Source organism: Salmo salar, chromosome ssa13, assembly GCF_905237065.1.
Source record: "Salmo salar chromosome ssa13, Ssal_v3.1, whole genome shotgun sequence".
Lineage (NCBI taxonomy): Eukaryota > Metazoa > Chordata > Actinopteri > Salmoniformes > Salmonidae > Salmo > Salmo salar.
This window is the reverse complement of record NC_059454.1, coordinates 51,081,538-51,108,979: the sequence shown is the minus strand read 5'-3', so window position 1 is coordinate 51,108,979 and position 27,442 is coordinate 51,081,538. Positions and strand designations below refer to the sequence as shown.

The 27,442-nt window shown below is 42.1% G+C and overlaps 2 protein-coding genes across 2 annotated transcripts in view; both read right to left on the bottom strand.

Moving 5' to 3' along the window:
* Nucleotides 1-2,775: 2,775 nt before the first annotated feature.
* On the bottom strand, nucleotides 2,776-11,458 carry ttc34 (tetratricopeptide repeat domain 34). The gene is made up of 8 exons (XM_014136570.2): nucleotides 10,536-11,458; nucleotides 8,066-9,815; nucleotides 7,056-7,278; nucleotides 6,428-6,620; nucleotides 5,293-5,459; nucleotides 4,848-5,121; nucleotides 4,478-4,692; nucleotides 2,776-4,185 (listed from the first exon to the last, which is right to left on the bottom strand). The coding sequence occupies exons 1-8, from the start codon at nucleotides 10,543-10,545 to the stop codon at nucleotides 3,628-3,630; spliced, it is 3,390 nt and encodes a 1,129-aa protein (XP_013992045.1). The 5' UTR covers nucleotides 10,546-11,458; the 3' UTR covers nucleotides 2,776-3,627.
* An 11,760-nt stretch (nucleotides 11,459-23,218) lies between these two features.
* LOC106567387 (tumor necrosis factor receptor superfamily member 1A) overlaps nucleotides 23,219-27,442 on the bottom strand; it is a 38,788-nt gene continuing 34,564 nt past the window's right edge. The window contains exon 10 of the mRNA XM_014136568.2: nucleotides 23,219-24,038. Within this exon, the coding sequence (XP_013992043.1) occupies nucleotides 23,704-24,038 (335 nt within the window). The 3' untranslated portion in view covers nucleotides 23,219-23,703. The remainder of the gene's footprint in view (nucleotides 24,039-27,442) is intronic.

The window sequence follows — 27,442 nt, the reverse complement described above, 5'->3', positions numbered from 1 at the left end:
CTTACCAGCGTTCTCCTTCGGTCTGTGTTTACCACAGAAGGCTCAAACTCCTTTCTAAGACTGTTGACATCTAGTGGAAGCCTTAGGAAGTGCTATTTGAGTCCTAACTCACTGTGTGTCAGAAAAGCAAGGACTTGAGAAAACTACAGGAACCAGATTTTCATTTCCTCGTTGGATTTCTCTCAGGGTTTTGCCTGCCATATGAGTTCTGTTATACTCACAGACATCATTCAAACAGTTTTGGAAACTTTAGAGTGTTTTCTATCCAAATCTACTAATAATATGCATATCCTAGCTTCTGAGTTTGAGTAGGAGGCAGTTTAATATGGGCACGTATTTCATCCGAAACTGACAATACTGCCCCCTAGCCCTAAAAGGTTTTAAACCGTTTTTTTTGTTTTGTTTTTCATAGACATTGTTTCATTCCAAGACAATTTTGGTCTGACTTTCAAATTGTGAACAATGACATGCTAATGCTAATGACATGGTGTGCTAATGACATCATCCCTCACCTGAAAAACTGTTAGTGGTGTTTTGTTATTTCCGTCAGCCTCTCCAGAGGCACTGACTCACCAGGTGTAGATGATATGTTACCCTGCTGCACACAGAAAAAATAGAAAAATATGCACATCCAACTTATCAGGACAGAAGAACGTAGTGACGAAAAAAGGAAAAAGAGAATGTCCACAACTCTGCGATGCTATGCTCTCTGATATTTAATCAGATGCACAAAAAAATACAATGTTTCGATCCGAGTTTGATCTACATCAGGTCTTACACCACTGTGAAACACACGTACTTAAATAACCTCCAGAGCAGGGTTGTCACGACTTCCGCCGAAGTCGGTCCCTCTCCTTGTTCGGGCGGCGTTCGGTGGTCGACGTCACCGGTCTTCTAGCCATCGCCGCTCCACCTTTAATTTTCCATTAGTTTTGTCTTGTTTTCCTGCACACCTTACATCTCCTCATAATTACTATGTGTATTTAGCCCTCTGTTCCCTCCATGTCTGTGTGGGGTATTGTTTATTGTCAAGGTTGGCACGCTTCTGGCTGGTTTGCGCCGGGATCTGTTTTGTACCCGTGCTTTGTGGCAGCCGGTACTTTGTACTTTGTGCTGCCTCACTTGTTCTTTGGGCATTTGTTTTCTGATGCGGTTGCGTCTGTTCTGATAATTGCCTCAGTAAAAGTGCTTTGTCCACTCATCTCTGCTCTCCTGCGCTTGACTTCCATGCACCAGCTACACCCGCCGTTTGACAAGGGTTCCCCAACTGGCGGCCCGCGGGTGGTTTTATTTGGCCCACAAAGTTTTACTTAAAAAATATATATAATAATTATAATAAGAACTTCATTGTTGGACATGAAGACTGAAGACAAAAGACTGGAAAAACACCAGGAAATCAGCTTCAAGTGATTTTAATTTAGGAAATCTGTTCCCAAGTATTCCCATACATAATAAAGAGACACGTGATCATATTCAAATGTAAGCAAGGTTGAAATTACTGTTTTACTAAAACATATCTGTTTGGGCTTCTTGCGGTCAATTTGCAGTCTACAAATTATTTGTAATTATGTTCCGGCCAAGAAACAAAAATCGGTCAGCGACTGAATCTAGTTGATGATCTATGCACTAGAGTGCCTTCGGAAAGTATTCATACCAATTTACTTTTTCCACATTTTGTTACTTTATAGCCTTATTTTAAAATGGATTAAATAAAAAAAATCCTCAGCAATCTACACAATGACAAAGCGAAAAAAGGTTTTTAGATTTTTATTGGTCCCACAGTTGACATTGCATGTCAGAGCAAAAATCAAGCCATGAGGTCGAAGGAATGGTCCATAGAGCTCGGAGACAGGATTGGGGGAAGGGTACCAAAGAATGTCTGCAGCATTGAAGGTTCCCAAGAACACACTGGCCTCCATCATTCTTAAATGGAAGAAGTTTGGAATCACCAAGACTCTTCCTGGAGCTAGCTGCCCGGCCAAACTGAGCAATCGAGGGAGAAGGGCCTTGGTCAAGGAGGTGACCTATAACCCAATAGTGACTAATAGAGCTCTAGAGTTCCTCTGTGGAGATGGGAGAAACTTCCAGAAGGACAATCATCTCTGCAGCACTCCCCCAATCAGAACTTTATGGTAGAGTGGCCAGATGGAAGCCACTCCTCAGTAAAAAGCACATGACAGCCCGGTTGGAGTTTGCCAAAAGGCACCTAAGGACTCTCAGACAATGAGAAGCAAGATTCTCTGTTCTGAAGAAACCAAGATTGAACTCTTTGGCCTGAATGCCAAGCTCATCAACTGTCTAATACCATCCCTACGGTGAAGCATGGTGGTGGCAGAATCATGCTGTGGGGATGTTTTTCAACGGCAGGGACTGGGAGACTATTCAGGATCGAGGGTAAGATGAACGGAGCAAAGTACAGAGAAATCCTTGATGAAAACCTGCTCCAGAGCACTCAGGACCTCAGACTGGGGTGAAAGTTCACCTTCAAACAGGACAACAACCCTAAGCACACAGCCAAGGCAACACAGGAGTGGCTTCGGGACAAGTCTCTGAATGTCCTTAAGTGGCCCAGCCAGAGCCCGGGGTTGAAGCAGATTGAACATCTCTGGAGAGACTTGAAAATAGCTGTGCAGCGATGCTCCCCATCCAACCTGACAGAGCTTGAGAGGATCTGCAGAGAAGAATGGGAGAAACTCCCCAAATACAGGTGTGCCAAGCCTGTAGCAACATATCCAAGAATACTCGAGGCTGTAATAGCTGCCAAAGATGCATCAACAAAGTTCTGAGTAAAGGGTCAGAAAACTTATGTAAATGTCATATTTCAGTTATTTTTATACATTTGCAGAAAAATTCTAACAACTCGTTTTTGCTTTGTCATTATGGGGTATTGTGTGTAGATTGAAAAATGGGTCTGAATACTTATGTATTTCACAGGTCCATTTATCATTCCGATGGTTGCTTGTCAGGGCAACATTCACTTTTTTTGTCTTATTAAATTGTTTTATTTTATTTTGCATGGAGTGTAGTCATGCACATGTAAAGTGGCAATAAAAAGTATGCGAACCCTGGATTTCTGCATAAATTGGTCATCAAATTTGATCTGATCTTCATCTAAGTCATAACAATAGACAAACATAGTGTGCTTAAACTAATAACACACAAATTATTGTATTTTTCTTGTCTATATTGAATACATCATTTAAAAGTATGTGAAACCCTAGGCTAATGACTTCTCCAAAAGCTAATTGGAGTCAAGAGTCAGCTAACCTGAAGTCTAATCAATGAGACGAGATTGGAGATGTTGGCTAGAGCTGCCATGCCCTATAAAAAATACTCACAAGAAGCGTTGTGTGATGTGAACCATGCCTCGAACAAAAGAGATCTCAGAAGACCTCAGATTAAGAATTGTTGAATTGCATAAAGCTGGAAAGGGTTACAAAAATATCTCTAAAAGCCTTCATCAGTCCACAGTAAGACAAATTGTCTGTAAATGGAGAAAGTTCAGCACTGTTTCTACTCTCCCTAGGAGAGGTCGTTACTCTAAGTGAGCTTTACTTGGAAGGGTTTCTTCCAAAGTACAGTACAATGGTATCTCAAGGGACAAAGGCACTACAATGGTACACTAGTCTAGTGTACAATGCAGGGGCTGCAGTGCTCCCGCTTGACCCTGGCCCTGAGCCTGCGCAGCTCCATGTGCTCACTGTCCACCAACAGGCCGCTCTCGGTCAACCTCCAGGCCTTGCTGAGCTGCTGCTTTCCGTAGTGCTGCAGGGCCATACGCAGGAAGCACTCGGCCAGGCGGGACCTTCCCAGCCCGGCCTCCACACATTGCAAAGCCTGGCCCCGGTGGAGCTCCAGGGCCCGGCTGAAGTCGTCCAGGGCGGGCCCCTCGTGGGAGCACAGCAGCAGGCTGTGGCCTCGCCAACACAGGTCCTCTGCCCAGACGTGAGGCTCCTCTGGGGCTTCGGAGACTGTAGCGTCGGAGGGGTCACTGTGGCTCTGGATGACCCGGTCCAGATCGGCCACAGCCCGTTCGTGCAGGTCGAGCTGGGCGAGGCAAGCGGCCCGTTGGCGCAGGAACTGCGGTCGAAGCTCTGCCGCGGCTCGCACAGCCACGGTCAGGAGGGCCAGGGCCTGCTCCCAATGTCCACTCGCTGAGACACTGCCTGCTTCCTGGGCTGCTGCCTATGGTAACATAGACATAATTGTGTGAGTACATATTATGATGAGAGTTGACTGTTACATCTCGTAATAAGAGTTGATTGTTTTGTCTTGTAATAAGAGTTGATTGTTTTGTCTTGTAATAAGAGTTGATTGTTTTGTCTTGTAATAAGAGTTGATTGTTTTGTCTTGTAATAAGAGTTGATTGGTTTTTCTTGTAAGAAGAGTTGCTTTGTCTTGCGTGGGGGGAAAAAAGTGATTATAAAACAGTTAGCAATCTGATTGGTCGATAGGTGTTTGTTGTCTTTGTTTTTACTTGTGCCATGCGTTTCCTGTGAATCGGGGGAATGAGGGTCAGCAGGAAGTCCAGAGTAGAGGGTTCCTTTTCGGTCAGCTTGCTCAGCCTGGCGCCCCCTCCGCGGTACTTCTGCTGCCAGGCCTCCACCACGCCCACCCTGGCCTGAACTGCAGCCTCCCGGGGATCCTGGCCGAACACCTGAGCCAGGTGAGCTCCTGCTGATTTCACCTCACCTGGATCACAGGGGCAGATATTTCAAAACAGCTACACGTACTAACTGTGCACAGCTTAGCACTTACAGTTTACTTTCAGAAGCTACCATTCTTCTGCTGTACTTTTAAGTATCTTCAATCTACAAATGAACCTGTCAGCCAAGTGCCAATCTCACCTTTGGCCAGTAGTATATCTACGTAAAGGAGATGACATCTGGTGTCTCGGCAGTCAGTCCTCATCAGGACTCCTCCAACTAGAAAGGCCTCTCGGAGCTCTTCTTCCTGGCAGGGGACGGCCTTAGCCGCCAGGATCTCCGACAGATTGGTCCGGCAGTACTGCTGCAGCCAATCACAGACCAGTTTCCTTGCCTTATCTTTGAGCGATAGGATGTCTTTGGTGACGGCGTCCATGCTTATTTGAAGTGCTGCCAGTATATCCTGAGTACATTCCTGGAAAACAAAGACATGTTTATAATCGTCTTGAGATTATCTGTCAATCAGAAGCTGTCAGTGTGGATGTAGAGGCCTTAAAACAATTGCTTTAATGCTGATGCAAAAAGCAATATTAGCACTGCATGTACAGCAGGATAATAAGTATCCCCCATTTTTGTGTCCTAGTACCTTTTGTTGGTTTAGCATGAGATAGGTGAAGCCTCTTCCACAGAGGGCCTGTACATGGTCAGGGTGCTCTTTCAAGATAGAGCTGAAATCAAAGATGGCCGTCTTGCGTTGGCCCAACAAGACATAGCACCTGGCCCTTTCCATCAATGAGTTTACTGCCTCACATTCTGCAAGTAGTAGACCTTACATTAGTGGTATTGCCTATAATGTCATGAATGTTAGTATATATAACATATACACTGAGTGTACAAAGAATTAGGTACACCTGCTCTTTCCGTGACAGAGAGTGACCAGGTGAAAGCTATGATCCCTTATTGATGTCACCTGTTGAATCCACTCAATCAGTCTAGATGAAGGGGAGGAGACATGTTAAAGAAGGATTTTTAAGGCTTGAGACAATTGAGACATGGATTGTGTATGTGTGCCATTCAGAGGGTGAATTATTTAAGTGCCTTTGAATGGGGTATGGTAGTAGGTGCCAGGCACACCGGTTTGAGTGTGTCAAGAACTGCAATGTTGCAGGGTTTTTCTCGCTCAACAGTTTCCCGTGGGTATCAAGTATGGTCCACCATTACCCAAAGGACATTTAACCAACTTGACACAACTGTGGGAAGCATTGGAGTCAACATGGGCCAGCATCCCTGTGGGACGCTTTTGACACCTTGTAGAGTCCATGCCCCGACGAATTGAGGCTGTTCTGAGGGCAAAAGGGGATGCAACTCAATATTAGGAAGGTGCTCCTAATATTTTGTACCCTCAGTGTACATTGTACTATTATGACCTGTTCGAAACATAACGACGAAGCTACACTACAAAAGAGACCCTTTATCAAGTGTTTATGATTCAGAGATGCATCTACCGCAAACAAAATACAGTATAAACCTAATTTTAATCTGGCAGCATTACTTACTTTGAAACTTTTCTTCAACAATGTGCGAAAATTTGGAAAATCTGAATTTTGTCAAGGGGGAGGTCAGTTTCTATTACAAGAGAATGGAGGATAAATGTCACAAAAGCAGGAATTCCTGATTAATAAGGAAAAATCTAATTCCTAACTATCATGGAGTTTCCTACACAACAAAACATACATCCAAAATTATGACCTATGCTTGACCAAATGACAAGAGCCAATCACCAGAGGCCATGATGGCGATGGAAAGATAGGCCACGGCCTCCCTCAGGGCGCACTCGCCTCGCAGGCCCTCCAGGATGCGTTTGGAGGCAGAGTGGCAGTAGCCCTGCAGCAACAGCCGGTCCTTTTTAGACACCACGGCCAGCAGAGGACGCAAGCAGCTCGTATCACCACACTGGATCAGCTTCTTCAGCAGCTGAAAGAAGAACAGACAAAGCATGAGCACAGAGTTGATAGCAGTCATTAGCTTTTTAGTTTATCATGGCAAATTTGGGAAAATTTCTCCACAATTTCAAAATGTGCATACAATTCTGGATAGCTGTAACAGCACTTGTAAAGTGTGAATTTATACACATTTAAAAAGTATAATTTGAACACAATGTTACTTAGGGCCAAGTCAAGTGTATTGCTGATGCATAATAACAAGTGACGTTCAGTATCAAAAGGTATTTTTGCAGTCATATTGTGGTCATAACTTCTCCTGACAAGTGTTCTAAAGACAACTTATACTGTAGGTAATATTTTTTTTTAAACGTTAGGACGATTAGAATGACTGTTTATGTTGGAAACACCAAACAACAGCATAATAGTTTGCCCTTTCACATAAAGCAATGTTTACATAATGATGGACCTGGTTGGCATCATAAAGGAAGCCCCGGTGCAGTTGTAGCAGGGTGAGGCGGGCCAGGATGGGTGCACGTGGGCTAGTGGGCCCAATGGCCAACAGCAAGCGATACGCTTCCTCCACCCGGCCCAGCCGGTACAAGGCATCAGCCACCAGGATCTGAGGAGCATCAGCACTGGGCTGCAACTCCATCAGCAAAACAGCCAGAGAGTAGACTCCAACTGGGGTCCTGCCAACGAGAGAGATTCAATCACGGTTCAATCAGGGTATCAGCCGATACTGAAATGACATTCATGAATTAAAAATCCCTCACTGAAAGTCATGAAGATCTAATTGAATTCTAATTCAATAAAAATTATACAAATTGATACAAACTCTGACAGACGGGGTTTAAGAATGAAAAACAAATAAAAGATCATTCAGGCACTGTCTAAAGAATAGCCAACTTGTGGGTTATAGCCTAATTCACGATGCAGCCTATTTTATGAGATCTTTCACATGCATGTGTGACATGCAGAAACACTAGTGTTAGGGAGTAGTGAACTACATGTAGTTCAACTAGTAATTAAACTACATTTTGCAGTAGCTTGGTGGTAGTTGAAATAAATTCAAAATTTGGTAGTGTTTTCAGTAGTTAATAACTTTTTTGCCATGTAACGGTGTAGCTAACTACTGGAACTACACTACACACAATTTGTTTGGCAAAAATAAGAAAATATGGGGAAAATAGGCAATAAAAGTTTTTTGTGATTAATAGACTAAATTACACATTCTGTTAATACCTGACCCTGGAGTGAACTGTTCTTGCAATTTGTTGTCTGACATTTCATATTTAGATTTGATCATTTTTCCCGAAGTAGCTTGGATGTAGAGAACTACTTTTCCAAGTAGGTTTAGTTCAGTGAACTATATTTTTATTGTATCTTAACTTCTTCTAGTGTGAAGTAATTGGTAGTTTGGTAAACAATGATAACAGAGTAGCTTCCTCAACACTGAGAAACACATGCGCTAGCTACCCCTCTTTGTAGCCATCTTTTCTCTGCGTAGGCTGTAGCTGTTTGGTCTGCTGGTGCTCTTGGTGTTCCAAGGGACTGAGGCTGGAGCTGTGATCTCCGGTCCACTCCTCCAGCATGACCCTGGCCTGCTCCAACAGCACGGTGAGCAGCAGCCCGCGGCAGTTCCAGGGAACCAGGCAGCGTACGGTCAGTGCGGTGTCCTGGGGCTGCAACCTGCTCGCCGTCACATAGTCCAGGACTGTGAGGTAGTGCAGGCCCCCCATCATGCGCAGGACGCCCCTGCCGCACAGTGCCCGCACACAGCTGGAAGGGTGGGGTGCCTTGTGCTCGATCACCGCTTGAAAGTCCTCCAGGGCCCCCTTGTGGTCATCTGAGAGAAGACGTGAGTAGCCACGCAGCACCTGCACTGTGTTCTGGTAGCTCTGCTGGGTGTGGGAGTTGGTGTTGGTCGCCAGCTGGCTGCAGATGGAGAGGGCCTCTCGGAACTCGCCCCGCAGGAGGAGGCACTCGGCCAGCCGCACCCGCAACTCTCTGCTGCCCCCGTCGGGCTCCAGGTGGCACAGCGCCCAGAGCTGTGCGATCACTGTGTCCAGCAGCTCCACGCCCTCAGAGGAGCGCAGGTCAAGACGGACCAGGACTGTCTCCCTGTACCCCAACAGTCCTCTCTCTGCCTGCTGACGCAGTTGCATGCGGGCTGCCGCTCCCGTCCCCTGGTCCACGAAGAGCCTCTGGAACTGCAGTCGGGCTGTGGCAGGGTGGACTCCAAAAGCCTCACCAAGGTCCCGGCTTGCCTCCGTGGCTCGCCCCCCTGTGGAGAAATGGGCGGCCGCTCTACTGGTCAAGAGACTAGCTCTTCTTTCTGCTGGCATCCCCTTAACCACCTTGCCTGTACCTGACTTTGGTTGTGATTGTGAATGATCCTGCAAGGCAACAGAATAAACATCTGCACACTCTTCGAACTTGCCTAGTGAAAATAAGAAGGCTGCTTGCAGCTCTTGCACATCTGTGTCCCCTGGCGAAACAGCCATTAAGAACTCAAGGAATTCAGAGGCAGCTTCTGCTACAATGTCGAAGACCTCACTCGCTCTCTCCCCAGACTTCATTTCAGCATGTTTTTGCAACATCTGCTCAGAGAAGGCCTTCACTATCTTGGGCAGGTGCTGAGCTTGTCTACCCTTGACCAGTCTTACAGTCTCCGATTTATTGTCTTGGAAAGCCTTGAGATAAAGCCTAGGGCCTTTTGGACTGTGGGGGTCTGAGAGCAAGCAGGTGAGGGCTCTAGTTAACTCCAAAACCACACGAGTGGAACCCTCTCGACATGTGTTTTGCTTTCCTTCGAGCAAAGCTGAGCAGCGTACAACAATCTCATCACAGCCCTGACCAGTACTCTGAAGTATAGACTCCATTTTGAAAAGAGAGGCAGACACATTGTTGGGGCTCAGTGTTGATAGGAACACAGCTGCCAGGCCTTTGTTGAGGCCCTCCATGGAAGCCTGGATCTCCCCATGACCATTGAGCCAGGTCTCCAGAGTGGAAATCACCCTAGCCAACCTGGAACTCCCCAGGCCTCGCATGTGACCCATGGTGGATCCAGCATGGCTCTTGAAGGCAGATGTGTACAGAGCAGTGGCCCTCCCCAACTCTCCAGTCTCTAAGAGCTTGTCTCCTTCTTGGCACAGATTCGCCACTCCTATCCCAGCAGGTCCCAGGGCTGTCATGATCACGCCCCCCTGCTCTCCAGTGATTAACACTAGTGTTCATATGATTGTCCACAATTGGGGGAAAAAACATATATTATATAGAATCATAGTTTAAAATTAGAGATTATTTTTTATTAAAATACCACAACAAAATTGACCAGAATAACCAATGTGAACTTGAAATATGAGAAGTCAAACTTAGCATAAGTAGCCTAGCTCTTAGGGCAATAACACAAAGAGCTGTACCACAACTATAGTAACTATAGTGACTCTAGTTCCGCTAATACAGTAACACAATTGAGCCTGTCAAATTGTCTCCAAAATATTTCAAAGCTATATGTTTAAGTTAAACTGAATGATAGAGCACACTCTTAAAGGGGCAATCAGCAGTAAAAAAACGTTTTACTTATTAATTAATTATATGTACCCATTCATTATTGAAGAATATAACTTGCCTCATGAGCTTAGCTAGTACAAATGTCATCCCCATCATAACCCAGAATATAAGCTTGTTTTATAAACAAAGTAAATGTAAACAAACACTATATAGCTTCAAAACATGGTTACAACTATAGTTTTGATATCATGCATGGATGGTCAGTCCTGCATCCATAGCTCTGTCTATGAATTTGAGAGTGGTTACATTTCTCCAGCCCCATCCTTCATCTTTTACCAGAAAAATGGTCAGGGATCTTGCTGTTATTGTTACCACTGCTGATTGCTTCTTTAAAGTTGGATAACTGAGAAATATACATTTGTCTTACCTTTACCTTTAATCATTTTGTGACCTCAACTTGCTGTTTTATGAATAAGGTACATTTTCCCCAGAGAAAAATGTGTGTCTAGGCAAGCTTGCTCAGTCCCCTATGTTTGTCACAACCCCCACTGCCCTCCTAGGTTTTCAGCCAGTTCACTTTGTTTACTTGTTACTTGTTGCTAGAGAACTTATAGCTGCTATCTCTGCAAGCTACTAAAGTTATATACCAAAAAAGGAACTATAACATTAGCTAGCTATTCTTTATCGTAACTGAGATATGGTGGACCTACATTTCCTCAGTGTGTTAGCTAACCAATCTGTTGGCTATTAAAATTCAATAGGCAAGAGACTCTCAAGAACACAATACACATTGCTGTGCACTGGCCCCATTTTTGTAATTCAATACAGCGCAGCCCACTACTGGTATCAAGTAAACTACTGTCACTAGTTTTGAGAAAGTCTAACAAATTTACTTCTAAGCAAAGTGCATGTCCCATACAGGCTAATATTAGGCTAGTTTATAGATTATTTTGTCTGTAATAAACGCGCGAGCCAGTACTACCTATTGTTCGTGGCACCGTGTGTCCGTGGTTACTATGGAAACCAAACGCTCTGACTGCAGCACATTTCCAGCCTAGATGAGGTTGAGGAGCTGCTGTACGAAGATTTAATCCATTGATTTGGACGCCTCCGTCGTCCTTTCAACTGTGTACGGTTTCTCATTTCCGATTGCCATGTTTTTGAAGTTGATAAGGCGTATTTTGCCATTGAGATCTGGAAAGTATTTGCGTGGGCTGCCTGCTTCTCTCTCACTGCTAGCATCTGAGATGATTAGCATCTGTCTGCTCAGCCATGCTTTGTCAGTTCTTCTTTCTGCCCATAAAGTCATGCGATCGCCTTCTGTTATAACCAACAGACACAGCCAGGGTTGCCATGTCTAAATCAATGAACACTCAGAACACGCCCACAAGGCTTGAAAACGTTTTTATTTTTTTATTGCAGCAAAAGAGGAGTTGCCACATGTATCCAATAGGTGTCTCCATAATGACAATCTACACTGGTTGCCAAAAACATTAAAGGACACCTTAATATTGAGTTATACCCCCCAACCCCCCCCCCACCCTTTGAACAGCCCCAACTCATCTGGTCATGGACTCTACAAGGTGTCAAAAGTGTTCCATAGGGATGCTTCACCACCTGGCAGTCTGACGGACGAATCTGGGTTTGGCGAATGCCAGGAGAATGCTTCCTGCCCCCAATGCATTCTGCCAACTGTAAAGTTTGGTGGAGGAGGAATAACGGTCTGGGGCTGTTTTTCATGGTTCGGGCTAGGCCCCTTAGTTCCAGTGAAGGGAAATCTTAATGCTACAGTATAAAATGACATTCTAGACGATTCTGTGCTTCCAAATTTGTGGCAACAGTTTGGGGAAGGCCATTTCCTGTTTCAGCATGACAATGCCCCCACAAAGCGAAGTCCACACAGAAATGGTTTGTCGAGATCGGTGTGGAAGAACTTGACTGGCCTGCACAGAGCCCTGACCTGAAAAACAGCCACACACCATTATTCCTCCTCCACCAAACTTTACAGTTGGCACTGTGCATTGGGGCAGGTAGTGTTCTCCTAGCATCCGCCAATCCCAGATTTGTCTGTCTGACTGACAGATGGTGAAGTGTAATTCATCACTACAGAGAATGCGTTTCCACTGCTCCAGAGGCCAACACTTTACATGTGGTGCTTATATTTTTGTTCAGTATAGTATGATATGTTACCTTTGATATGGTTACATAAGACAGAAGGTTACCTAAAGGTGTAATGTACAGAAATCGCTCTGCCATTTCCTGGTTGGTTGCTAAAATTCGAATAGTTTGCCTAATTTTAGTTTATGTGAAAAAAACAAGCACTCATTCTGTAGAGAATCATTGTACCATCTAAACCGCTATGAAAACCCCAAATATAGTATTTTCAGCTGTTTGAAGCTGGTGTACAAAACTGAAAGTAAAAGACACAGAAAGCATAGAAATAGTGCACATAGAACAGATCTTAGACAGCTTCTTAGATTTGCTTTCAATGTGAATGCCAAATCTATAACTCAACATTTCTATGTGAATTTGGTCAAGTCGCCCAAAAAGTTACATATTGCAGCATTAAAGCAAAAACATATTGTACATTTTGCAAATTCCTAACATATCATACGAATTGTAATTCGTAACATATAAGAAAATGGATGATAGCCATTCTCAAATTAAACTCTCATGAACATGTATGTGTCGGTTGTTTTGCTCTAGGACGCCCACAGGCGTCACAAGACTCGTCTGAAGGTTCCCTAGTGCCAGTTGAAAAAATGAATTGAAGTACAGTACCAGTCAAAAGTGGACACACCTACTCATTCTAGGGTTTTTCTTTATTTTTACTATTTTCTACATTGTAGAATAATAGTGAAGACGTCAAACCTATGACATATGGAATCACATAGTAACCCAAAAAGTGTTAAACAAATCAAAATATATTTTATATTTGAGGTTCTTCAAAGTAGCCACCCTTTGCCTTGATGACAGTTTTGCATTCTCTCAACCAGCTTCATGAGGTAGTCACCTGGAATGCTTTTCCAACAGTCTTGAAGTAGTTCCCACATATGCTGAGCACTTGTTGGCTGCTTTTCCTTCACTCTGCGGTCCAACTCATCCCAAACCATCTCAATTGGGTTGCGGTTGAGTGATTGTGGAGGCCAGGTCATCTGATGCAGCATCCCATCACTCTCCTTCTTGGTCAAATAGCCCTTACACAGCCTGGAGGTGTGTTGGGTCATTGTCCTGTTGAAAAACAATTGATAGTCCCACTAAGCACAAACCAGACAGGATGGCATATTGCTGAAGAATGCTGTGGTAGCCATGCTGGTTAAGTGTGCCTTGAATTGTAAATAAATCACAGACAGTGTCACCAGCAAAGTACCCCCACACCAACACACCTCATCCTCCATGCTTCACGGTGGGAACCACACATGCGGAGACAATCCGTTCACCTACTCTGCGTCTCACAAATACATGTCGGGTTGGAACCAAAAATCTCAAATTTGGACTCATCAGACCAAAAGGACAGATTTCCACCGGTCTAATGTCCATTGCTCGTGTTTCTTGGCACAAGCAAGTCTCTTCTTATTATTGTTGTCCTTTAGTAGTGGTTTCTTTGCAGCAATTCAACCATGAAGGCCTGATTCACACAGTCTCCTCTGAACAGTTAATGTTGAGATGTGTCTGTTACTTGAACTCTGAGGTGCAATCTGAGGTGCAGTTAATTGCCGATTTCTGAGGTTGGTTACTCTAATGAACATATCCTCTGCAGCAGAGGTAACTCTGGGTCTTCCTTTCCTGTGGCGGTCCTCATGAGAGACAGTTTCTTCATACCGCTTGATCGTTTTTGCGACTGCACTTGAAGAAACTTTTAAAGTTCTGGACATTTTTCGCATTGACTGACCTTCATGTCTTAAAGTATTGATGGACTGTCATTTCTCTTTGCTTATTTGGCTGTTCTTACCTTAATACTTTTTTGGTTACTACATGATTCCATGTGTTATTTCATAGTTTTGTTGTCTTCACTATTATTCTAGAATGTAGAAAATAGTAAAAATAAAGAAAAACCCTTGAATGAGTAGGTGTTTCCAAACTTTTGACTGGTACATTCAGTCAATGAAGAATTTGATAATAATTCATTGAAACCATGCTCGGCTCTAGTGGAGTCACAGCGTCGCTTTGCATTGGCAAAAGATGTGTTTCATGATTGCTGCTGCTTGTCCTACTCCGAGAACGTTTCTTTGTGCTTGATAAGCATATAATTTGTCACAGAGATTGTTGTAATCTCTGCTCGGCATCAGACTAATTTTGTGCTTCAGTTGCTCTTCTCTACTTGGATAAGAATTCACGAACTGGTATTCATTCTACCAGCAGGCAGCGCACTGACTGATGTGTAGCTACTTTTCTCCAGTTGGTGTAGCCTCCTTTTCACCGGTAAAATGCAAGATTAACTACAAGCAAACCATTATTTTGAAATGTAGCATGTTACATTCTTTCTATAATAAAGATTGGAAATATGATGGCCATGCATCATTTTTGGAAAGAAAATACCTTGCTTTTTCATTGTAAGCTCATTTACTTGCGTGCAATGTTCCCTTCTATTTTTTTCAGCACTGCTGGTCTGCTGAGCACAAACTTAAAAGTTGTGAAAATTCTGTGCAACTTCCAGCTTCAAGCCTGTACTGTGAACACCGAGGCTGTACTCTCTTTAAGTTACAATTTTAACATTGGCCAAGTAGGCTACTGTGGCTATTTGATCATAATGTGGGCCTAATGTGGCGTACCACCATAAACAATGAAGAAAATGCATCCCATAACATTTTACATGGAAATAGCTGTTCTATCATTCAGCCTATAATAGCAGCCAATGAACGGTGTTCAATGTAGGCCTACATTCCATGAGACTTTTTGGAGAAAAAAAACAGGGCTTGACATTAACCTGTTTATCCACATGTGACTGAAAATGTTGTTGTGTTGTTTGATGCAAGAAACTACTGTACAAAATAAAATTAATTATTATTCTCATACCATTATTACAGAGAATCAGACAAATGATGCTACCCTCTGCCTATTGGCTATTTAGCTTATTCAAGCCTGTCTCAAAATACAACACTGCCTCTTTAAGACAAAAAAAAGCTCTTTGCCCTGACTCGCTTTTCAAAGATGTCTAGAAATGTCTACACGTCTTTTGCTCTTGTAGGAAGCAATCACTCCCCTTTTGCTAACTACAAATGATCTATAACTGGTCTAATAACTCACTAACTAGAAAAGGATAGGAACAAAATGTGCACAAGTGGCTACATGCAGCTCTCGCTTTTATCTCAAAACAAGTGCATCTACTCACAACTGCTCATGCTGTAAACACAGTCCAGTTCAAAGTAAATGGCACAGAGTCATATATGGTCTATTTGCATATAGGTCTACTGCAACTCTGATTGGTTATGCCACACCGGTCTGAGTAGAGTACGGGCTGAGTCGCGTGTGCCAATGCAATGGAATCCTACTCCGATGCGTTCTGCCTAAAACCAAAACACTTACATTGTTTGTTTTGTTTCGATATGTTGCATTGAAAGTGACTAATATTGCGTTGATTCGATCACAATCGACACAGTAAAGGGAAACGTTGATAGTGTTAACAGAAAACTCTAAAACAGTGGTCACCAACCTTTTCTGAGTCAAGATCAGTTTGAGTCAAAATGCAAGCCGAGATCTACTGCTCATATTTGTTTTTTAACACAACTTAAAAAACATACGCCTATGCAACATTAACCAATTAAAAACAGTACTGTAGCAATGAGGTTTGTGCAGTAAGCTATATGCCCAATAAATTATCACCGCATATTGGCTTTGCTTGAATTACCCTGCCCCCCCCAACAACAACAAAAAATTGTAGGCTATATCAACATAATCTCACACTCAATTCGTGCAAATATGTACAAAAAGTACTTCAGCAGATTGTGTGTTTTTTTGCATTTTTGTGTGGCTTAATTTGTGTGAAAAGACACATTTTTGTGCCACTTAATTCATAGGAAAATACAAAAAAAATTGTGCAATTTCACAAAATAAATTTTTGGGGGGCAAACTTCGGAATAATCTTTTCAACGTTATTAGAGCAATGCATTATGGGCAATGATGTTCTAAACTAACTTTTGTGTTCCACATTTATTTACAGTGCATTCGGAAAGTATTCAGACCCTTTGACTTTTTCCACATTTTGTTACAGTACAGCCTTATTCTGAAATTGATTAATTAATAAAATGTTGTTTTTTTCTTCTCATCAATCTACACACAATACCGCATAATGACAAAGCAAAAACCGATTTTTTGAAATGTTAGCAAATGTATGAAAAATAAAAAAAAACTGAAATACCTTATTTACATAAGTATTCAGACCCTTTGCTATGAGACTCGAAATTGGACTCAGGTGCATCCTGTTTCTATTGATCACCCTTGAGATGTTTCTACAACTTGATTGGAGTCCACCTGTGGTAAATTCAATTGATTTTGACATGATTTGGAAAGGCCTGTCTATATAAGGTGTGTGTAAATAATCATTGTAAATAAGAATTTGTTCTTAACCTCTATGGGACCCCTTCCCGTTCTCATCCCGTTAACGGGATTGATTTTGACAACAGCCAGGGGAAAATCAGAGCGCCAAATTTAAAACAGCTAAAATCTCACAATTCCATTTTCTCAAACAATCAACTATTTTACACCATTTTAAAGATAAACTTCTCGTTAATCTAACCACATTGTCTGATTTGAAAAAGGCTTTACGGCGAAAGCATAAAATTAAATTATGTTAGGACATAAACTTCACAAGAAACACCACACAGCCATTTTCCAAGCAACTAGATGCATCACAAAAATCCAAAACACAGCTAAATGAAGCACTAACCTTTGACGATCTTCATCAGATGACACTCCTAGGACATTATGTTACACAATACATGTATGTTTTGCTCGATAAAGTTCATATTTATATCCAAAAACAGCATTTTACATTGGCGCGTAATGTTGAGAAATGTTTTCCCTCCAAACCTGAATGAGCACAATGAGCACACATAGTACATAAATTCTCATTGTAAACATTGATCATTATAGAAGTGTTATGCACAGAATTATAGATACACTTCTCCTAAATGTAATCGCTTTGTCAGATTTTAAAAAAGGTTCACGGCGAAAGCACAATTTGCAATAATCTGAGTACAGCCCAGATGACACTAACAACGAGCAAACAGAAACCCGCCATCTTGGAGTCAATAAAACTAAGAAATTACATTATAAATATTCACTTATCTTTGATTATCTTCATCAGAAGGCACTCCCAGGCATCCCAGCTCCACAATAAATGTTCGATAAAGTTCATATTTTTTTCCAAATAATCCATTTTGTTCGCGCGTTAGGTTCACTATCCAAATACACTACACGCGTAGTGTATACACTACACTATCCAAATACACTTACTTAGTCCAGACGAAAAGTCAAAAAAGTTATACTACAGTTTGTAGAAACATGTCAAACGATGTATAGAATCAATCTTTAGGTTATTTTTATCATATACCTTGAATAAAATTCCAACCGGACCTTTCCGTTCTCTTTAGGAGTGAATATGAACTCAGCTCGCTCCCAAGTCATTGAGCGTGACTTGAGCCCATGCCTTATAATGGGACACCAGTTTACCACAGCTGGTATTCCCTTCAAATTCACCATAGAATCTTCAAACACCGTTCTAAAGACTGCTGACATCTAGTGGAAGCTTTAGGAAGTGCAAAATGAACCCTAAGTCACTGTATACAGTCAAGGCAATCACTTGAAAGGACTACAAGCACCAGACTTCCCACTTCCTGCTTGACTTTTTCTCCAGTTTTTGCCTGCCATGTGAGTTCTGTTATCCTGTTTAGGATAGGGGGCAGTATTGACACGGCTGGATAAAAAACATACCCGATTTAATCTGGTTACCACTCCTACCCAGTAACTAGAATATGCATATACTTATTACATATGGATAGAAAACACCCTACATTTTCTAAAACTGTTTGAATGGTGTCTGTGAGTATAACAGAACTCAAATGGCAGGTCAAAACCTGAGAGATTCCTTTACAGGAAGTGGCCTGTCTGACCATTTCTTGAACTTCTTTTCCATCTCTATCATTTACTAAGGATCTCTGCTCTAACGTGACACTTCCCACGTCGTCCATAGGCGCTCAGAGCCCGGGAAAAAACAGAATGTCGTCATTCCAGCCCCAGGCTGAAACACATTATCGCCTTTCTCAAGTGGCCGATCAAGGGACACTGGGCTTATGCTCGTGACCCGACCGCCCTCGCCTTTGGGATTTTTTCCTCTGTTTGCCGAAAAGGAGATTCCCTGTCGGAATATTATCGCTTTTCTACGAGAAAAATGTCGTAAAAATTGATTTTAAACAGCGGTTGACATGCTTCGAAGTACGGTAATGGAATATTTAGAATTTTATTGTCACGAATTGCGCCATGCGCGCGACACTTCTTTACTATTTCGGATAGTGTCTGGAACGCATACGAACAAAACGCCGCTATTCGGATATAACGATGGATTATTTTGGACCAAACCAACATTTGTTATTGAAGTAGCAGTCCTGGGTGTGCATTCTGACGAAGACAACAAAAGGTAATCAAACTTTTATAATAGTAAATATGATTATGGTGAGTGCTAAACTTGCCGGGTGTCTAAATAGCGAGCCCGTGATGCCTGGGCTATGTACTTAGAATATTGCAAAATGTGCTTTCACCAAAAAGCTATTTTAAAATCGGACATATCGAGTGCATAGAGGAGGTCTGTATCTATAATTCTTAAAATAATTGTTATGCTTTTTGTGAACGTTTATCGTGAGTAATTTAGTAAAATGTTAGCGAATTCCCGGAAGTTTGCGGGGGTATGCTAGTTCTGAACGTCACATGCTAATGTAAAAAGCTGGTTTTTGATATAAATATGAACTTGATTGAACAAAACATGCATGTATTGTATAACATAATGTCCTAGGGTTGTCATCTGATGAAGATCATCAAAGGTGAGTGCTGCATTTAGCTGTCTTCTGGGTTTTGGTGACATTATAAGCTGGCTTGAAAAATGGGTGTCTGATTATTTCTGGCTTGGTACTCTGCTGACATAATCTAATGTTTTGCTTTCGTTGTAAAGCCTTTTTGAAATCGGACAGTGTGGTTAGATTAACGAGAGTCTTGTCTTTAAATAGCTGTAAAATAGTAATATGTTTGAGAAATTGAAGTAATAGGATTTTTAAGGTTTTGAAAATCGCGCCACAGGCTGCCAGTGGCTGTTACGTAGGTGGGACGAATTCGTCCCGCCTAGCCCAGAGAGGTTAAACTCACAGACACCATTCAAACAGTTTTAGAAACGTCAGCGTGTTTTCTATCCAAATCTACTAATAATATGCATATTCTATTTTCTGGGACAGAGTAGTAACCTGTTTAAATTGGGTATGTTTTTAATCCGGCCGTGAAAATACTGCCACCTAGCCCTAAGAGGTTTTAACTGACTTGCCTAGTTAAATAAAGGTTAAATCAAAAATACAAAAATACGGTCCCACAGTTGACAGTGCATGTCAGAGCAAAAACCAAGCCATGAGGTTGAAGGAATTGTGCGTAGAGCTCTGAGACATGATTGTGTTGAGGCACAGATCTGGGGAAGGGTACCAAAATATTTCTGCAGCATTGAAGGTCCCCAAAAACACAGTGGCCTCCATCATTCTTAAATGGAAGAAGTTTGGAACCGCCAAGACTCTGCCTAGAGCTGGCCGCTCAGCCAAACTGAGCAATCGGGAGAGAAGGGCCTTAGACAGGGATGTGAACAAGAACCTGATGGTCACTCCACAGAGCTCCAGAGTTCCTCTGTGGAGATAGGAGAACCTTCCAGAAGGACAACCATCTCTGCAGCATTCCACCAATCAGGCCTTTATGGTAGAGTGGCCAGACGGAACCCACTCTTCATTAAAAGGCATATGACAGCCCAATTGGAGTTTGTCAAAAGGCACCTAAAGGACTCTCAGACCATGAGAAACAAGATTCTCTATTCTGATGAAACCAAGATTGAACTCTTTGGCCTGAATGCCAAGTGTCACATCTGGAGGAAACCTGGCACCATCCCTATGGTGAAGCATGGTGGTGGCAGCATCATGCTGTGGGGATGTTTTTCAGTGGCAGGGACAGGGAGACTAGTCAGGATTGAGGGTGAGATGAACAGAGCAAAGTACAGAGAGATCCTTGATGAAAACCTGCTCCAGAGCGCTCAGGACCTCAGACTGGGCGAAGGTTGACCTTCCAACAGGACAACAACCCTAAGCACACAGCAAAGACAACACAGAAGTGGCTTGTCCTTGAGTGGCTCAGCCAGAGCCCAGACTTGAACTTGATCGAACATCTCTGAAGAGACCTGAAAATAGCTGTGCAGCGACGCTCCCCATCAAACCTGACAGAGCTTGAGAGGATCTGCAGAGAAGAATTGGAGAAACTCTTAAATTACTGGTGTGCCAAGCTTGTAGCGTCAAGCGTCAGATTTTTTTGCAGGTCTCTGTTTCCACACATTTATTGATGAGTTCATTTCCAATCATGAAATGTATCCCCACTCCCCAATCAAATACCTTCATCAATACCACAAAAAAAAGACAATAACTGATTTTTACTCCAATCTGGCAACCCTCATAAAATCCGAAATAGCACCAGTATCCCAAAGAATTATGCAAAAACAAGCATAGTAAACAGCAATTGGTATTAATAAAAAATAAAACACATAAGGCTACTATTATAAGTATTTCGGTGACAACTTGGTTGATTAACAATATTGGGTTAAGACGTTTGTTTTTTATCTAAATAAATGTACGACGTAAAAAAAAGGCAGTCTAGAACACCATTGCCCTAAATGCATTGCTCCAATAACTTGTGTGTATTTTCACAGGAATTAAGCCACACATAAACACACGAAATCTGTTGAAATACTTTTTGTACATATTTCCACGAATTGAGTATGAGATTGTGTTGGATAGATGATCACACTTGTAATAGTTTCTGTTGTTGTATTACTTGTGAGGCACAGCTGAGTGAGTATACATTTAAATAATGTGCTTTTTATTTTACTGGGCTGATGATGTCTGTATCTGATGGAAGGAGAGAGCAGCAGACTGAGTCAGCCTCTCAACATCCCGCCGCTCTCCCTTTCCTCCACTGACACTGACCAAAGGCACACCATCTTCCAGCTGTTGGAGAAACTTGAGTCTGCCTCATGCACAAATTCATGTTGTTACTCCTATGAACAGAAGACCCAAGCCGCTAATAATAACAACAACGCAAGCCTTTAGATACACTTTCCTAATCATTCATTACTGCCGCAGTGCTTGTTGTAGCGCTGAGTGGAAATAGGAAAAGCTCGCATTTTATGGCTTACAAAAGTGTCGAATACAAACTGTTGACAGTGCTGAGTAAGGACTTAAACATGAACTCACTCATAAAAACAGCTCTGAGCTGTATTCGTCTTCACACATTGTTTAAAACGTTTTGAAATCTCACAGTATCAATTTTGCTGTAGTTTTCTTTTATGCCTGCTAAGTTACTGCAGACATCCCCGAGACAAATTAAAAAAAATAGGCACACATGGCATTATCAATGTTTTTTTTACAGAAATGTTTGGCGATTGACTAGGAATACGAACAATCGGTTGGGGATCCCTGCTCTAGAAAGTTGAATGAAGTTCAACCTCATGCTTCTCTCAGTGGGTTGATATTATGCATGGCAGTCCGGCATTCTCGGGGCTACGCGTGCAGTTTAGAGGGAACATTGCTTGTGTGGCTGCCAGCCAAATAGCGTATGGAATGTGTTGCACTAATGTATTTTCTGTAAAGGAAAAACGCAGGTGAAATGGTTTAAAACAAAGCTATTTTGATGGTCTGCGTTTAGAAAATTCTGATTTCTGAACTCCTAACGAAACCGCCTATCCTGATGCTCAGGCCATGTAGCCTACATCTGTGCACACTCAAGCATGCACTTTCACACAATCGTGACAAGACTGAGAGACCAGACATATGCTCCAAATAAAGGACAATGACGAAATTGACATAAAACTGGTAAATATACTGAACAAAAATATAAATGCAACAGATGTTGGTCCCATGTTTCATGAGCTAAATTAAAAGATCCAAGAAATGTTCCATTAAGCACCAAAAGTTTATTTCTTTCAAATTGTGTGCACAAAATTGTTTACATCCCTGTTAATGGGCATTTCTCCTTTGCCAAGATAATCACAAGAAGCTGATTGAACAGCATGATCATTACACGAGTGCACCTTGTGTTGGGGACAATAAATGGCCACTCTAACATGTGCAGTTTTGTCACACAACACAATGCCACAGATGTCTCAAGTTTTGAGGGAGCATGCAATTGGCATTCTGACTGCAGGAATGTCCACCAGAGCTGTTGCCAGAGAATTTGAATGTTATTTATCTACCATAAACCTCCTCCAACAATGTTTTAGAGAATTTGGCAGTACCTCCAACTGGCCTCACAACCACAGACCACGTGTAACCACACCAGCCCAGGACCTCCACATCTGGCTTCTTTACCTGCAGGATAGTCTGAGACCAGCCCCCCAGGCAGCTGATGAAACTGTGGGATTGCGCAACCAAAGAATTTCTGCATAAATGGTCAGAAACCATCTCAGGGAACCTCATGTGCATGCTTGTCGTCCTCACGAGGGTTGTAACCGACTTCAGTGGGCAAATCCTCACTTTGTGCACAATTTGAATGCACAGAGATCGTGCCATTCATCCGTCGCCATCACCTCATGTTTCAGCATGATAATGCATGGCCCCATGTCGCAGGACCTGTACAGTATTCCTGGAAGCTGAAAATGTCTCAGTTCTTCCATGGCCTGCATACTCACCAGACCCATTGAGCATGTTTGGGATGCTTTGGATCAACGTGTACGACAGCGTGTTCCAGTTCCCGCCAATATCCAGAAACTTCTCACAGCCATTGAAGAGGAGTGGGACAACATTCCACAGGCCACAATCAACAGCCTGATCAACTCTATGCTAAGGAGATGTATCGATGCCCAACAGATGCATATCTTTATTCCCAGTCATGTGAAATCCTTATATTAGGCCCTAATGAATTTATTTCAATTGACTGATTTCCTTATATGAACTGTAACTCAGAAAAATCTTTGAAATTGTTGCATGTTGCGTTTATATTTTTGTTCAGTGTATAATAAAATAAACCACAACTTCATTATCACAGCGCAGTTTGTGAGCTCTCCAAACAATGCGTACACTACCAGAATGAGAACGGTATGAGGTATTAATATATTGAATAAACAGAAAAGACCATAACCAAACATTCTAGATTAATGGGGAAGTGGCAATGAATAACGGTAGCCTACATTTAGTACTGATGATACTTTTGATACATTGTGGGAAATTCATAAACATTGACAAACCGAGAGAGTGAGCATGGAGAGAGACATGCCTAGCGCTTTGTTGCAACACAGTATTTGAAAACAATGTGATCTCTGGTTAAGACCGATTTTTGAGGTCTGTTCGAGTACTCATGTCCATCCCTACTCAGTTGTCCTATGAAACTGTGGTGATGTCATTGGTTGTGGCTCTCCACTGCAGCTGCTCCAGACAATCCTGCAACTGGTAGGCACATCCAGCCAGGTCCATGTAGAGCAGGGCCGAGTATACGTCCTCCAGACATGCAGTCGGGCCCTGGCTCCACAGCCGCAGCATCTGGTACTGCCTCTCAATAGAGCCCAGACCTGGCTCCAGCTCCACACGCTCCAGCTGCCGGTCGGTCAGGGAGAGCACGCGCAGGAACTCCTTCCAGCGCCGCAGAGGCACCTCCTTGATGATGGCATATAACACCGTCGCGGGCCAGTGCTCCTCCTGGGTGTCCTGGCGAGGGACTGAGGAAGAGAGGGGAAAGGGAGGGAGGGAGGAAATCAGGGCCAATATTCACAAAGCGTCTCAGAGTAGGAGTGCTGATCTAGGATAAGGGTTCCTGTGTCCATGAAATTGTATTAAATATTATCTAAAAGGCAAAACTGATCCTAGATCTGTGTTCCTACTCTGAGAAGCTTAATGAATACGGGCCCAGAATGGTAACAGGTGGAGAGATTCTTGTAAAGTGCTTAAAGGAAAACTCTACCTAAAAACAAAATGTTTTTCTTGTCAGCAATCAAGTTTTCAAGATATGTAACTTTCAAAATACATAAAATGATGCAAAATGCATCATACAGGGATTATTTGTGTATTTTGAAAGTTACATATCTTGAAAGCGTGATTGCTGACAAGAAAAACATTTTGGGACAATGTCAACAATGGACTAATGAAACAGATGTCAAAAGATCGTTTTTATGTGGAGTTTTCCTTTAAGTGAGCAAAGAAGTAATAGAGAGTTTGGGCAAGATTCAATCAATGTAATCAGGTCATTTGTGGGGTATGAGGAAACCTTTTTGTGTTGTGAGGGTGCGTTTTAGGAGTGAGAAAGTGCTTTAACTTGTTTTTCAACAGAAACGGCTAAACTTGTCTCGCTTGTGTAAATTATGAGACCTGAGTGATGCTCATAGTTTATTTCTAACAAGCATTTTATTATTTCGATTTTCCATTTGCACACTATGCACACTCCCAGTCCAGTTGATTTGTTTTTGAGGGGGAAGTCGCAGTCTGGACCCCAGTCAACTGTTGTAAAGAAAATGACACGCAAGCTGAACTATACCACAGACCATGCACCATAACCTTACAACAACACCACAGGAGAATTCGGAAGTTGACAACCATGTGGAATTTTCATGTAAACTAGACGTGGCCATACTATTTAATCTCAAAGAGACACAAATCAAAAAAACGTGGCCTTAAATTTGAGGTTAGAAGATCAAAAACAGCATGTAAAGACTCGGGACAAACCTTTTCATGTATCATATTTTGTCACTGATACTACTGTAACCAACATTACGCTTTGATGCTTTGTGTAGATGCTTCTATGCATATTTTCAGTGGAACAGATGTTGGAATCAGGGTGTAATTTGCAAGAAAGATAAGGCAACAACCTTAAATGTTAAAGGCCGAGCAGTCGAAGGCTGCTTTTCGCTATTTGATTTGCCAATTAATCTGATCAGCTTCTTTCTGATTCATATCACCAAAGTTTTGCAGTTTCCACCTACACATGCACACACATTTCCACGTGACTGACAAGAGATATGTTTTATGCTGACACGCTGCGGCATTTAAGGAAAGGCGGTTGTTTTGAGTACACAACAGCACATATTCTAGCCACATCAAAGCGACAGGACAGGTAGTATGCTGTAGGGTACACACCTCAGAAATGTGCTCGATGGGATTTGCTTTTGCTTCTGATATGCGAAACACCTACATTATATCATATACGTTTATTATAAATCCAAGCATATGCACCCAACCTTAAAGTCCTACTCCAGTCTCCTTTTCACTTAATTTATCACCTGATTTACTTAACCCTTTACACTCGTACCCATATACGGGTTGAACATGGCAGATTTGGGCACTAATAAGCACCTAAATTGGAACAAAGTGACTGTACAGTAACATACTATACATGATGTCAGAGTTCTGGGCTCTGCACTTCACAGCGCTGTATTGGTTTTCACTGAAAGCTGTTCTGATCTTGAGCACCGCACGCAACAAGACGTTGCCCCCATCCCTGAATTGCCTTGTAAAAGCCTAACACTGTAAGATCATATTTTATGAACGCTAGTCATGTTGGCAATAGAATGAGATTTCAAATCATGCCGACCTGACTCAGATTTCGATTTATAATGGAAAGTTTTTGGTCATTGTGTGATGATGGGGATGCAGGGTTGTATTCCAAACAAAACATCTACAAGTGTGCTTGCTCTAGTTCCTCAACAGCACAGCTAGGAGAGCCAAAAAAAGTACCTTATAGTTCAAGACTTTTCTTTGCGTCATAAAAGTGCATTGAAATTGCTTAGGAACTGTGCACACTTTAGAGAGATGTGTGGCCACTTGGAGACACCAGTTACTCCTCTCATTCAAACCCTTATTTGCACCTACCCCACATTTTCCACGAAGAGTCTTATTTTATGACTGAATGTATCTAGAGTATTTTCAGATTCCGCTATCGACAAATGTGGCAAAGTACACTAAATGTAAAATGCACATAAAATCAACAGCGTGATGTTTGGATTCAGTTGTTAGGTTCTTATTTTTCAGAGTAAATAACTCACGGACACTAGAGAAGCTTTAACCAAGTGTAATTCTTCCCAAAGGTTCTGTACAGCTGTAATTCAGACAACCCAAATTTCTCCCATCCAGATATATACAGTGGGGCAAAAAAGTATTTAGTCAGCCACCAATTGTGCAAGTTCTCCCACTTAAAAAGATGAGGCCTGTAATTTTTTAAAAACCTTGTGAAGACTTACAGAAAACGTTTGACCTGTGTCATTGGCAACAAAGGGTATATAACAAAGTATTGAGATAAACTTTTGTTATTGACCAAATACTTATTTTCCACCGTAATTTGCAAATAAATTCATTAAAAATCCTGCAATGTGATTTTCTGGATTTGTTTTTCTCATTTTGTCTGTCATAGTTGACATGTACCTATGATGAAAATTACAGGCCTCTCATCTTTTTAAGTGGGAGAACTTGCACAATTGGTGGCTGACTAAATACTTTTTGGCCCCACTGTATATCCCACTTAAGACACTCCTCATTCTCTTCAATCCTTACATCTTATGGTTTAACAGGAAAAGAGTAACAAGATACCAAACCCTTATTACTCCCTTCAGGGAATTTGTCCTCACCTCCTGACCTCAACCCCTCCTTTATCTAATCCACAGATGTCCATCTGTCTCCCTGTATCAACACGTTGCTCTCCTCTTGTCACCCAACGCATTCCACAGCTATCTGTCTTTCTACAGAGACCCAGTCTCTTTCACTTCTAATATTCTATGCTTCTTTATCATTTATTTAATATATTTATGTTCAAAATGTTGAATACAACAGTCTTGTGTCAGGATGAACTGTTGTTTACTCACCTTTGGTCTAATAATTTTCACATTATCTCCAAACTTTTCCCTTTCAATTGCTACCATGGTTATGCATTTGCTTTTCATATTCATTCTGTAAGAAACATTTAAATGTAGCCCTATACATATAGTCAAATTCCCACGAGTATAAAGGGTTAACAAAAGGCACTCAATAGGCGGTCCAGGTAGCTTGTTAGAGCAGCTTAAATGCAATGTTGCCAAACTAAGGCTGATGGCAAAGCCACACTGGGAGACAGACAAACTACATGTAACTGCCAAAATAA